Here is a 13828-nt window from a genome sequence, read left to right on the forward strand (position 1 = left end):
TCAATTTCAGACTGCAGAAGTTGGTAAAAATCTTCAATTTCTTGGTTGATGAGTAAATCTGAATAATAGTCATATTAACTGGTCTTCCTTGTAGTAGTATGGATATTATCTTATCACTGACAGTACGTCAGGATAGATCTTGAAATGCAATGTTCTTTTGGATGATGAATGTGACACCATTCCTCTTCAATTTGTCATTTCTGACATAGTAGGCCATATGATTTTCTAATTCAAAATGGCCAATACCAGTGCATTTCAGCCCACTAATGCCTAGAATTTCAATCTTAATGCATTCCATTTCATTTTGACAACTTCCAATTTTCCTTGATTCATACTTCATACATTCCACGTTCCAATGGATGTTTGCAGCTGTTTCTTCTCATTTTAAGTCACATCAGCAAGTGAAGATCCCGAAAGCTTGACTCCATCCATGTCATTAAAGTTGACTCTACTTTGAGGCGGCAGCTCTTCTCCAGTTGTATTTTGCATGTCTTCCAACCTGAGGGGCTCATCTTCTGGCACTATATCAGACAATGTTCTGCTGTTGTCCATAAGGTTTTCACTAGCCAATCATTTCAGAAGTAGATCACCAGGTCCTTCTCCCCAGTCTGTCTTAGTTTGGAAGTTCCGCTGAAACCTGTCCACCATGGGTGATCTCCCTGGTATTTGAAATACTGGTGGCATAGCTTCCAGCATCACTGCAACACACAAGCCCCCACAGTACAACAAACTAACAATGAGTGGCCTACACATTCATGGCCTACAATAAATGCAAGATGGCCTAAGAGGAAAGGAGTCAACATGTTTACAGAAAAGAAGGCCTTCAAAATATATAATTTATCTATTCCTCTATTCCCTTATAGATGGCTATGATGAATCTGCGTTTATTAAGTTAGGAGGAAAAGGAATATGTTATGATTTTGATGAATCCAAATTAAATTTGGGGGGCTAAATAGACTTTTGGAAAAATTAGTGATTTTATAAAGCTGCGCAGTGGTTAAGAGCTCAGCTGCTAACCAAAAGGTCAGCAGTTCAAATCCACCATCCGCTCCTTGGAAACCTTATGGGGTAGTCCGACTCTCTCCTACAGGGTCACTATGAGTTGGAATCCACTTGACAACAACAGGTTTGGCTTGTTTGTTTTGTTTTTATTCAGAAGGATAACCATGTCCTTTGGTCACCTTTTTTCCTTTGACACATGAATAAATATCTTATTGTATGTCAGCCATTCACAAAGCATTGTACTTGATACATGTTCCCTGTTTCCAAAATTTTCTACCTAACATAACACCACCTCACACATGCGAAGATCCTTATGAAGTGACTGCTCACATCTTTCTTCTCCACTGATATGTAATTCCAGCTATAATAACCTTTATGCAGGATTTTATGGTAATGCATACATCCTACTTGTGGGAAAATTATATTCTCCACTATATTTCGATAATCACTAGAAATTCAACGTTATAAACACACATTAATCTCTACTTTAGAACATATTATAGTCTAAATTTGTTATAGTAGCTTCCTGTATTCATTCCCAGCTGATCAACTTCCAAATCCTTGGTTTGCTGGGAGTTCAGAAATGGGTAATTTAACTTCCCATTTGTATCTTCTTTCTTGTCATTTCTGTCTCTGGCCAAAGATATATAATTTAAATTTAATTTATTTCAAATGGTTGGACAGGAAGAATAAAAAGCACCCCTCCAAACTAAAATCACAGTATTCGGCAGCTGAGAGATTCCAAAATATTAACCAAAAATCAATGAATATTTTAATAGTTAAACCCAGAGGACTTTGCTTCACACAAACTAATATTGCTAATCATATTCAGAATGATAGTACAAAATCATTTTCAATCTATTACTGTTAAGCTTACCCACATTATACTGAGTTCCATTGTATAATCAAACAAAATTAACTCCAGTTAAATCAGTAATTCAGGACTGACTAATTCAAGAAACTACACACCTACTTATTTACATTCTAGTCCTACCCAAAAGGGAAGAAACTACCTCTCTGGTATGACTCATGCGGCTTCCAAGTTGCTCACACAGTTAAGTGTTTGGCTACTAACCAAGAGGCTAGCTATTTGAACCCACCCAGCAGCTCCAAGGCAGAGACACCTGGCCATCTGATTCCATAAAGATTACAGGCAAGAAAACCCTATGGCGCAGTTCTGTGCTGTCACATGGTATTGCTATGAGTCAAAATCAACAGCACCCAACAACTATAACAAAAGGTACTCTAGATCAAATATCACCATTATCAATCTGTCAAAATAACTGGAATTCTTCTCATTAAAATCGCTTTTTTGAGTTAAGCCATTAACCATCGAAATCTTTTCTTTGGGTTAAGCCTTCTGAAAATCTCCACAAGAAAGGTACAGTTAGTGAGATACTATGTTAACTCGCTCCTTTGCAGTGCCTATGATATCCAACTCTCTGAAAATCCTCAGAGGGACCACACTGGTCCAGGCCCCCTCAACTTACACCCAAATTATTGAAATAGCCTTTCTTGTACCTCTGCATGCAGGTTCTTCTCCTTCTAAACCATTCTGCCTTTCAGTTAGATCAGTCTTCTAAAACATCGCTCTCCCCCTTAAAATATCACCCTGTGCAAAGCCCAAACTAGGCAAGATCTGCTGAGCAAATTGATAGTGTAAGTACAGGGAATCCTTAGGAATTCATGTAGGTAATTAGGAATAAAAGCTTGTAAACTGTTAACAGGCAACGATGTGTTACAGTATCACGTGCAATATCACTAATGTCTTTCCTAAAACGAAGCAGTCAGAAAGGGTGGTGTGGATTTTATCTGCAGTGTTATTACAGCCACTGGAAAGTCAAGCACTAAATTCCTTTAAAAACTTTCCATAACTCAGTGCTCTCACTGAGTCACAGATAAATTTATCAATAAAAGTACAGTAACAAAAATCAACAAACAACCCATTGCCGTTGAGTCGATTCCGACTCACAGTGACCCTATAGGACAGAGTAGACCTGCCCCGTAGAGTTTCCAAGGAGTGGCTGGTGGATTTGAACTGCTGACCTTTTGGTTAACAGCTGAGCTCTTAACCACTATGCAACCAGGGTTCCAAAAGCACAGCTGTTTACCAAAACCATTAACTGTCTATCTCACAGATTTCAAATCAGTGCTCAGGCCATTAAGCAGAAATATTTTCCAGTTCAGGGCATTAATTTCTGCTAATTTTATAAAACTGGTAGGTAATTAGTACTTACAGTTTGCCAAACACTTCATAGCTGACAGTACCCAATGAGGAAGTTCTTCTGCAGGAAAAGAAAAATAAAAAAGAGTATTTTATGCAATTACATATAACTCAAGGAATTATATGCAATCTTGATACAATAAGAATGTATTGCTTGTCCAAGTAAAATATGAAATCACATTATATATCTCACCTAGTTACGTATTATGGCATTTAAAAGTCTTTCCTTAGTATCAGTGTTAGAACATGTGTTTGTAAAAATCACATCTACAAATGTCTTTAAGGGTAAGATATATCTTCTAAGGCTTTAGTAAAATGAAGACATTTGATGAGTTGTTACAAGCAAACAAACTAACAAATCCATTATCTTGAGAATTAAGAAAAAGAAACTGAAAAAGTAAATTATTAGTTATCAAATAGATTTGTTAAACCAGTTTAACAAGCACCCAAAAAAGGTAAATTCTACAAGTCCAATATGAGTGTCATTTTAAATGTTTCATTTCTAAAATGTTTTAGGCTGAGAAAGCTCCAGTGACGTGTGGACATGTACCATTAATATTAGGAGAGCCTTAAAGTAATAATAGCGACACTGCTACAGGAAAATTCCAGGGAACCATTTGGTGGAGAGTCTCTTCCCTCCTGGCCCTGGCACGGACACTTGATGACCTGGGCCAGCGTTCACTCATCCACTTCTTCATCCTCTCCACTTTCTGTAAAACTGTGAAGGTGCTTGTTGAATTGTGTTAAATCTAATGAATCTGAGGCTTGTGAAGTACTCTCTTCTTTCTAAAGAACTTGTGTAAGAAATTGAAAGATGCCTGGTCATCTAACTGGCAGCTCAAAGTACTAATGTTCGCTACACTCAGGGAATGTGAAAGAATTTCATATGTATTTCAAAGTCTACACCCCTTTCATTCTATGTAACTTAATTTTACATGTTGATATTAACATGACAACTCATGAAATCACAAATCTGTTCATTACTGTCTCCCACTGTCCTTCCTTCCTGATATAGGAGTAGTTTCAGATTTCAAAGATGCATTCTGTCCCTGTCAGGAAACATGGCCTAGAAAAACCTCTTTCCCTCTCATAACTGCTCAAGTTCCTACTAGTGCAACTCTGTCTGCTGCCCAGGAGTCACCAGCCCTAAATTTAATAATATTGCCAAAAAGCATAATACCATCATCACATATCCAAAAGGTCATTCTGCTTTCATCCAATCTCAGCATCAAGAGTTGAACTATATAAAGACCATGGAAGAAAAAATAGGGTCAATTCTAGGGGCCTTAACACACGGCATTAACAGGATACAAACCGTATCTGATAATGCACAAACACCAGAAGATAAGCTAGATAACTGGGATCTTCTAAAAATTAAACACTTATGCTCATCAAAAGACTTCAACAAAAAAGTAAAAAGAGAACCTACAGACTGGAAAAAAAAAATTGGCTATGACAAACCAGACAAAGGTCTAACGTCTAAAATCTATTAGAAAATCCAATATCTCTACAACAAAAAGACAATCCAATTACAAAACGGGCAAAGGATATGAACAGACACTTCAAAGAAGACATTCAAGTGGCCAACAGATACATGAGGAAATGCTTCTGATGACTAGACATTAGAGAAATGTGAGTCAAAACCACAATGACATACCATCTCACCCCAACATTACTGGTATGAATCAAAAAAAACAGAAAATAACAAATGTTAGAGAGGCTTCGGGGGGATTGGAACTCTTATACACTGCTGGGGGAGTGCAAAATGAAATAACCATTTTGGAAAATGATATGGCGCTTCCTTAAAAAGCTAGAAGTGGAAAGACCGTATGATCCAGCAAGCCCACTTCTAGGAGTATATCCTAGAGAAATAAGAACCATCACACGAATAGACATAAGCACACCCATGTTCGCTGAAGCATTATTCACAATAGCTAAAAGATGGAAACAGCCTCGATGCCCATCAACAGATGAATGGATAAACAAACTATGGTACACAAACACAATGAAATACTACACAACGATAAAGAATAATGATGGATCTGTGAAGCATCCCAAGACATGGATGAATCTGGAGGGCATTATGTTGAGTGAAATAAGTCAATTACAAAAAGACAAATATTGGATGAGACCACTACTATAAAAACTCATGAAAAGGTTTATACACAAAAAGAAACAAGGTGGCTATGAGGGAGTGGAGAGGTAGGGGTGGGAAAACAGATAATAGATAAGTGGTAACTTTGGTGAAGGGTAAGACAGTACACAATACTAGGGACGCCAGCACGATTTGTCCAAGGCAAAGTCATGGAAGCTCCATAGGCACATCCAAACTCCCCGAGGGGCCAAATTATTCAGCTGAGGGCTGTGGGGACCATGGTCTTGGGGAACATCTAATTCAATTGGCATAACACAGTTTATACAGAAAATGTTCTACATCCTACTTTGGTGAGTAGCGTCTGGGGTCTTAAAAGCTTGTGAGCAGACATCTAAGATACTCCACTGGTCTCACCCTGTCTGGAGTAAGAGAGAATGAAGAAAACTAAAGACACAAGGGAAAGATTAGTCCAAATGACTAATGGACCATAAGCCACAGCCTCCACCAGACTAAGGCCGGCACAACTAGATAGTGCTTGGCTACTACCACTGACTGCTTTGACAGGAATAACAATAGAGGGTCCTAGACAGAGATGGAGAAAAATGTAGAAAAAAATTCTAACTCACACACACACACACACAAAGAAAGACCAGACTCACTGCTCTGACAGAGACTGAAAAAACCCCAAGAGTATGGACCCTGGACACCCTTATAGCTCAGTAATGAAATCACCCCTCAGGTTCACTCTTCAGCCGAAGATTAGACAGGCCCATAAAACAAAATGAGACCAAAGGGGTACACTAGCCCAGGTGCAAGGATGAGAAGGCAGGAGGCGACAGGAAAGCTGGTAATGGGGAATCCAAGCTTGAGAAGGGGAGAATGTTGACATGTCGTCAGGTTGGCAACTAATGTCACAAATCAATATGTATATTAATTGTTTAATGAGAAATTAGTTTGCTTCGTAAACCTTCATCTAAAGTACAATTAAAAAAAAAAAACTAAATAAAGATGAAAGCAATCAAAATGAAATAAAATCTTATTCTTAACCTGGAAAAAAAAAGTTGAATCAAAGGAAGAACCAATAAAAGAGCCCATCATAGGAAGAAGGCGAGAAACTTTAAAATACATAAATCAAGACAATCCCAGAAAATCTGACACAGAGATACCATAATGAAAAGATAAATGAGAACTAAATGCAATCAGACCCAGGACCCACCTTAAAACTAATCAAACTCCCAGTTAGTTCTCAAGCTTACTCACTTTTCAGGGATCTTCCAGGGGGAGCCACCTAATGCCCAGTAAGGAATTCGTGTGTGGAGAAAACGGTTAAGCACTCAGCTACTGAATGTAAGGTTGGTGGTTCAAATCTACCCAGAGGCACCTCAGAAGAAAGGCCTGGCAATCTAGCTCCAAAAGATTACAGCCATTGGAAACCCTATGGAGCACAGTTCTACTCTGACACACATGGGGTCACTGTGAGTTGGAATCAACTCAACCACAGCTGGCTTGGTTTTTGGTTTATGCCCAGTGTAACTAATATTGAACTAGCCTTTGGATGAATTTTGTTCAGGGGCCTGGACACTCATCTTTCTACAACATTTTCTTAACCCAAACAATTAGTTAAAAGTATTAAATAAGAGAAAGGTAGATGCAGTGAAGAAGTAATTTTTATTTTAAAAAAACTAAACACCAGAGTTTAGGCAAGGGTTGAATAAAAGCCAACATATTGGGTCAACCTAGAACAAAATGGTTTTATGTACTTACTTGACTTGTCATCAAGGATAACAACTCCCTGCTTGCTAACACTATATACATTATGGATGATGAACTTGGAGTTGACAAGTTTGCTGTCTAAAATTTCTTCTAAGGAATGTAGGCCAAGGATTTTCTGTAAACTATACAAACAAATAATAAATTAGTTACTTTTTAAAAATCATTATTTATCAAAAAATCTGGTACTGCAAAAGATTAATCTCTAGAATGTATTATTTTCATGTATTACCCAATGTCTTTGTGGGGCAAAAAAGGTTAAAAATTGAGTATGACAAAAACAAACTTAAAAGATATCCTTCACCATTAACATACAGCTTCACTGATTTTAATAACATAACACCTGAATGCCAAGGCAACAGTTTTATATGTGAAAATATTATAAAAACTGGCTTATCCAATGATGAGAAACTGCTACTATTCCTTTTTTTTTTTTTTTTTTGAGAAAAATTTTGCTGTGACACTCTTACCATAACCTATAAAAAAATATATAGGAGACCAGACTTTCCACATGAGTTTCATTAAGCTTAAGATTTCTTAAAAACTTTTAAGCTCCTATTCCTAACTATTATATAAATAATGATAGACAATGCAAAGAATTCAGTAAAATTGGTTTTGCTAAGCAGTGCAGCTGCAAATAATGCAATCGGAAGTTGAGATTTTTATACATAATTTCAGAAAATTAACTATGCAGAGGGTAGTAGAGAAGCAAAAGAGTGGAAAAAATGCACTAAAAGTTCTCGCCGATATCAGTATTAAAAGTAGAAACTAAGGCACATACTGTGACAACGTCATAGACTTCCATATCTCTTCTACGTTGGCCTCTGTCAGCTGTCTGCGGTGGACAAGACGGCAAGCCGGCACCTCTCCAATAGCAATACTGTGACGCTTGAACCACATCTCTGAATTCTAATTGAGAGAGAGATTATAAACATCTCAATGTAAAATGGTAAATCATTTTGTTACAGATGTATTTCATCTGGCTAGTTCTTATCGGATTTAAAATAATAACTAGGAATATAAACGAACTTTGCATGGATTTTAAAGGAGTTCATGTTAGCTGCTGTGGGGTCGGCCCCTGACGCATAGAAACTGGTGCACAATGGAACGAAACATTCCCCGGTCCTTTGCCATCCTGTGATTGGTTGCACATCAGAACCTTGAGATCCACAGGGTTTGAATTTGCTGATTTTTTGGAAGTAGACCGCCCAGCTAAGAAGTGGACGCTTTCTTCCTAGTCCACCTTCATCTGGAAGCTCTGCTGAAGCCTGTTCAGCATCATAGCAACAGTGCTGGAAGGGTGGTAGTTGTGCATGAGGTGCACTGGCCGGAAACGGAACCCAGGTCTCCCACATGGAAGGCATGAATTCTACCACTGAACCACCTTTGCCCTCCTCAGTAATTCTTTTAATGATCGGGTCACGTTATAAATGAATATTCATAAACTACAGAAGAGCTATGGCAATATGCATGACATTAGATACTTTTTCCTGTGGAAGTTAATCAATGAAGTATCGATGCAGTAAAATTTTATTAATTCAAAATTAAGTGGAGGAATACCTATTCAAATTCATGCACTGTCCAAACCGAGTGATGTTGTAAAATAATATAAAGCGCATTATTTTCAAGATTCTCTGATTTTTAATAAGCAAAGATCAAATACATACAATATTGGGTAGTGGCCCCCTGATCTTTGGCACCTGCAAAAAGTGGGAAAAACAAGAGCTCCACAAGGACGGCCTGGAGATGGCAAAGAGAAGAGAAGAAGGAATGAACCCCCAAGGCAGTTTGTATTATCAAACCCTTTCTACAGAGAGGAAAACTCAGACTTGGAAGGATAAATAATGTGCCCAAAGTCCCACAGCTTTCCCACCTCAACAATACTAGTACCTCATTTCTCATATTTAGGCTGCTTGACGCGATTCCTAACACTTTCCTTTGGTAATCTCAGAGAAGAATGTTAAATTTTAGAGGAAAAACATAGAAGAAATATACAAAAGAGTTTCTACGATAGTTTTTTGCAAAAGTAGTATTATAGAAAAATACTATAAATTTGGAAATAGAGTAAGAAAATTGATTTTTGGTTTTTTTTTTTGAGAATTACTAACGTGTCAAGTGAAATTCAAAGACCACATGGATTTCTGAATTTTTTTTTTTTAAGTATCTAAATTAAGGGTTTTATTTTTGAAAGCAGATGTATAGGTTGTTGCATTTGTCTAGAAAACTCACTTCTAGAACTTATTCTAGAGAAATACTCATGGATACATTTAAACATTTATCTGTAAAGATGGCACTCACTACCATGGTTTATAATACTGAAAATTTGGAAACACCATACATATTTAGCAAAATGGGCTAGATAAATAAAATATATTTCTTTCATATATACCAAACCCATTGCTATCAAGTCAATTCCGACCCATAGCGATCCTATACGACAGAGTAGAGCTGCCCAATAGAGTTTCCAAGGAGTGCCTGATGGATTTGAACAACCAACCTTTTTGGTTAGCAGCTGTAGCTCTTAACCACTACACCACCAGGGTTTCCTACTTTCATATGAGACACTGAAATATTAAAAATGTCAAATTTTTAATAACATAAAAAAATGGCCATAATATATTGTCTTAAGTAAAAAAATGTAGGCTACAAACAGTTCATCATGATCTTATTTTTATGTTAAAACATACATAGAAAAAAGATACATATCAAAAATGTTAATAATAGCAATTCTCTCTGGAAGATACTATGGGTATACTATTTTCTTCTTTTTCCTTATTACTGTCTTTCAGTAGTATGATACTGTTCAAAGTACTCTTAGGCCATTGTTACTACATAAGGGATCAACGGTATTGTGGGCTGAATTGTGTCACCAAAAAAGATATGTTGAAGTCCTAATCCTTGGTACTTGTGAATGTGACCTTGTTTGGAAATAAGGTCTTTGCAGATGTAATTGAGTTAAGAAGAGGTCATACTGGATTAGGATGCTGTCTTAGTTTCTTAGTGCTGCTATAAAAGAAATACCGCTAGTGGGTGGCTTTAACAAACAAATTAATTTTCTCCCAGTTTAGGAGGCTAGAAGTCTGAAATTCATGACGCTGGCTCTAGGGAAGGTTTTCTCCGTCAGCTCTGGGGAAGATTCTTGTCTCTTTTCAGCTTCTATTCCTGGGTTCCTTGGTGATCTTCGTGTGGCATGTAATCTTCCCCCACCTGTGCTTCCTTGCTTCTATGCCTAATCTGCTCTTTTTATATCTCAGAAGTGATTGGCTTAAGACATACCTTACACTGATATGCCATCACTAACATAACAAAAGAAAACCCTGTTCCCAAATGGGAATACAACCATAGGTATAGAGGTTAGGACTTACAACACATATTTTGGGGGGACACAATTCAATCCATAACAGATGGTCCTAATCCAATGACTGGTGTCCTTATAAGAAAAGAAGAGATAACACAGAAGGAGAACAGACACAGAAGGAGAATGGCCAAGTGAAGATATAGGCAACAATTGGAGTCCTGCTGCCACGAGCACAACCCAGGATTGCCAGCCGTCACCAGAAGCTAGGAGGGATTCTCCTAGACTGTGTGAAAATAAATTTCTGTTGTTTTAAGTCATCTAGTTGATGGTAATTTGTTATGACAACCTTAGGAAACTAATACAGAGGAAAAACTGGACCAAGGCTGGTGATTCACAAACTATTTCTCCCAACTGCCAGTCTCTAGGTCTTTCAGTAAAGGTACTTACCGTAACAACTGGCTTTACTGGAATGTTTTCTTGTGAAGTGCCTGGTGGGGGATCATTCCATTCTGGAAATTTAATAACATCCTTTGGGTATGAGGGCTTCTTTGGATATGGTTTCAGGGGTGAGGAAGGAGGAAATCTAAAAACGAAGAAGCAGCTCTCTATTATTATAGTCAGTGGGAGACAAAGATATTTTAACAATAGTCCTGATTCTTATACCCTTGAGAATTTATATAATAATTTCAAACCTCAGATAATAAATGAAATCATACTCAATCACATCATTACATATAACTAATCATACCCAACAATAATACAGTTTTTTTTTAAATATTCATTCATCATGCCCATCAGATAACATTTATGGAGAAAAACAGGATTCAAATATGAGACATATTTTAAAAATAAATAAATAAAACTTGTTTTCTTATCACTTAATTTTCATGATTAAAGTTGTTCTTAATGGAATGCTAGGGTATGCCATTTTTTTCACCCAGCTCAAAGTCCTTGCAGCTTCATAACTCATGTCAAAATGTACAGTTGATAAGTATGCAAATAGAAGTTATTGATGGAGAAATTCTCAGTAATACTTGCTGAGAAAGAATGTATTAGCACAAAATCATTTGGCCTAACATTCACTCTTATAACTATTTGTAGCAAAGATTAATCTTACTTACCCTAAATATCCAACACTTCATACTGAGATTGAAGCTTCAGTCTAGAAATCCATCTTGGAAGGAGCTAGAAAGCTGCTCAGTGTTCTTACTCTGCCTTTCTACACTCCCTCCCTGCTCCTATCCCCTCCTAGGTATCTACAGCATCACTCCTTGAATTAATACATAGTAGCCTAAATTCTAGCTCTCTTTAAATTGGCCTAGACCATACCATCCCTGATAAAGAACAACAGAAAGGTAATTAAATATGTATATATATTTTCAGAGAATCTTTTTCCATTAGCTTGTTAGGAAAGAATATGATCAGATTTTTTTTTTTTTAATATGAAAGAACTCTATGTCATAATGGTGACCCAGGAGTCAATAGATTGTTGACTTTTTATTTTGGCCTGTTGTTCTTTTTGCATAGTGGTTAAGTGCTATGGCTGCTAACTGAAGGGTTGGCAGTTCGAATCTTCCAGGCACTCCTTGGAAACTCTATAGGGTAGTTCTACTCTGTCCTATAGGGTCGCTGTGAGTTGGAATCAACTCGACAGCACTGGGTTTGGTTTGGTTGGGTTGGGTTGTTCTTTTAAGTCATGTTAAAAAACTAAATGCACAGAGAACCACCAGAAATAAAAAAAAAAAAAAGTATAATAGAATATATTTATTGTGAATAGCAGCCTCAAACTGAAAGTATCGGGAAGGCGCTCCCAAGAGGTGATATGAAAACAGGTTATATAGGCGGGGTCAGGGCAGGGTAGTCTCCTGAAGGTCATTGTAAATTCCTTCCATGTTGGTTTCTCAGCAGACAGAGTGAGAGCACACACAGGATCTCAGGGTTAGTCAGTTGTAAAAACAGAGTCATGACGGGCACACCCTATATCCTAAAACACAGCTTCCAGTCAGACCCTGGAGTTCCTGTTTCTCTAAACTGACCGCAGATAAATAATTCTCCAAAAGGGCCCAATGCCTAAGGCAAAAGGGTCTCCCCTAAACTGCTTACTAGGCTATTGTTTAACTTGAAGGTGACTCCAGGAAAACCAGTTCCTCAAAGGCTCAAGATTCAAAAGGACACCTAAGGGCAAATGGCCTGGGTGTGTCACCCCAACTCCATGGACCCCAGAAATCTGGATTCCAGGAGAATTAAAATATTTCTCAGCCAAAAAGCTTAATATTTTGTCCATGATATCCATAGGAAAAAAGAGTAACTGAACAACTAAATAGCCAAATAAAAATCTTTATTATTATAGCAAATGCAGAAATAAAGAATTTTAAAAATGTCTACAGTTTACAAAGAAAGTTTACAGCAAGGTGAATCACGAGAATCACAAATAGTAAGAGTATTTAAAAATAGTCACAATAAATTTGAAAAGGGATGACTAAATGGAGATGGTAAACAGAGAAGTTGAGCTTTATCTGAGAAGAACATCCAATAACTGCAGTTTATTAGAAAAGTCAGTTTGGAATTAGAAAAAAAATGAGATCTGGAAATCATTAAATCAAGTTAAAGATAAATAAACTGAAAGATAGCTTTCAGTTTTGGTAATCAAGTTACCAAGACAAATGTTCCCAGTAGATTCCAAAATATAAATTAAATGAATCTTTTAAGCAAGTCAAAGGTATCCCACTCCGTAAATAAAGGCTGGCCTACAGAAATCCAGTCCTATTTCTTAGAAGCCAGCAATCCTAACAAACTACAGTTATATATGCACGGATAGAAACACACATACACACTCACACACATACATGCACAACCGTGCATGTAATCCCAGGGAATTTGAAGACCACCCCCTAGCTCATTCAAAATTAAATACAGCTCCTAACCCCACCCCATCACTAATACCCACTGCTCACTCCCTGACCCCATTCCTTCACCTTAACATAAAAATGTTTGGACCTGGATTCCGGTCTCGGCTCTCTCACAAACTGTCTGTGTGTCCTTTGGAAAGTAACAGTCTTTCCAAGTCATAGTTTATTCATTTGTCAAATGAAGGAATTAAACTGGATGATCTATAAATTTCCTCCTGGCTACAAAAATGTGTTTCTTGTGTTTCCACATACAAAAACAAATAGTATCTTCCAAAGACCAAAGCAAAATTTCTCATGTGGAGAACTGCGATTGAATAGATGCCAGGGAGTTACTTTCTCTTCCACACTGAGATGATGAAGTCTTTGCCATGAATAATGTCTGTAGCCATCAATAACAGGTGTGGGATCTATTTTCACACAGCCTTTGAGTCTGGCAACCTTGCCTGAGATGAACTACAGAGGAGCTCCCTCTAGTGGGCTACTTTTCCTTTCCGCCTTGAAAGTTATCAGTTTAGTTCTAACACTAAAAT

General features: G+C 37.4%; 1 protein-coding gene across 1 annotated transcript in view; it reads right to left on the reverse strand.

The window, feature by feature from the left end:
* The window catches only part of DEPDC1B (DEP domain containing 1B), a 110103-nt gene that overhangs the window by 38752 nt on the left and 57523 nt on the right, over positions 1 to 13828 (reverse strand). The window contains exons 3-6 of the mRNA XM_049857614.1: positions 10837 to 10972; positions 7873 to 8000; positions 7086 to 7216; positions 3240 to 3287 (exon numbers count right to left, since the gene is read on the reverse strand). Coding sequence (XP_049713571.1) covers positions 3240 to 3287; positions 7086 to 7216; positions 7873 to 8000; positions 10837 to 10972 — 443 coding nt within the window. The remainder of the gene's footprint in view (positions 1 to 3239; positions 3288 to 7085; positions 7217 to 7872; positions 8001 to 10836; positions 10973 to 13828) is intronic.

The sequence above is a fragment of the Elephas maximus genome, chromosome 2 (assembly GCF_024166365.1).
Source record: "Elephas maximus indicus isolate mEleMax1 chromosome 2, mEleMax1 primary haplotype, whole genome shotgun sequence".
NCBI classification, from domain to species: Eukaryota; Metazoa; Chordata; class Mammalia; order Proboscidea; family Elephantidae; genus Elephas; species Elephas maximus.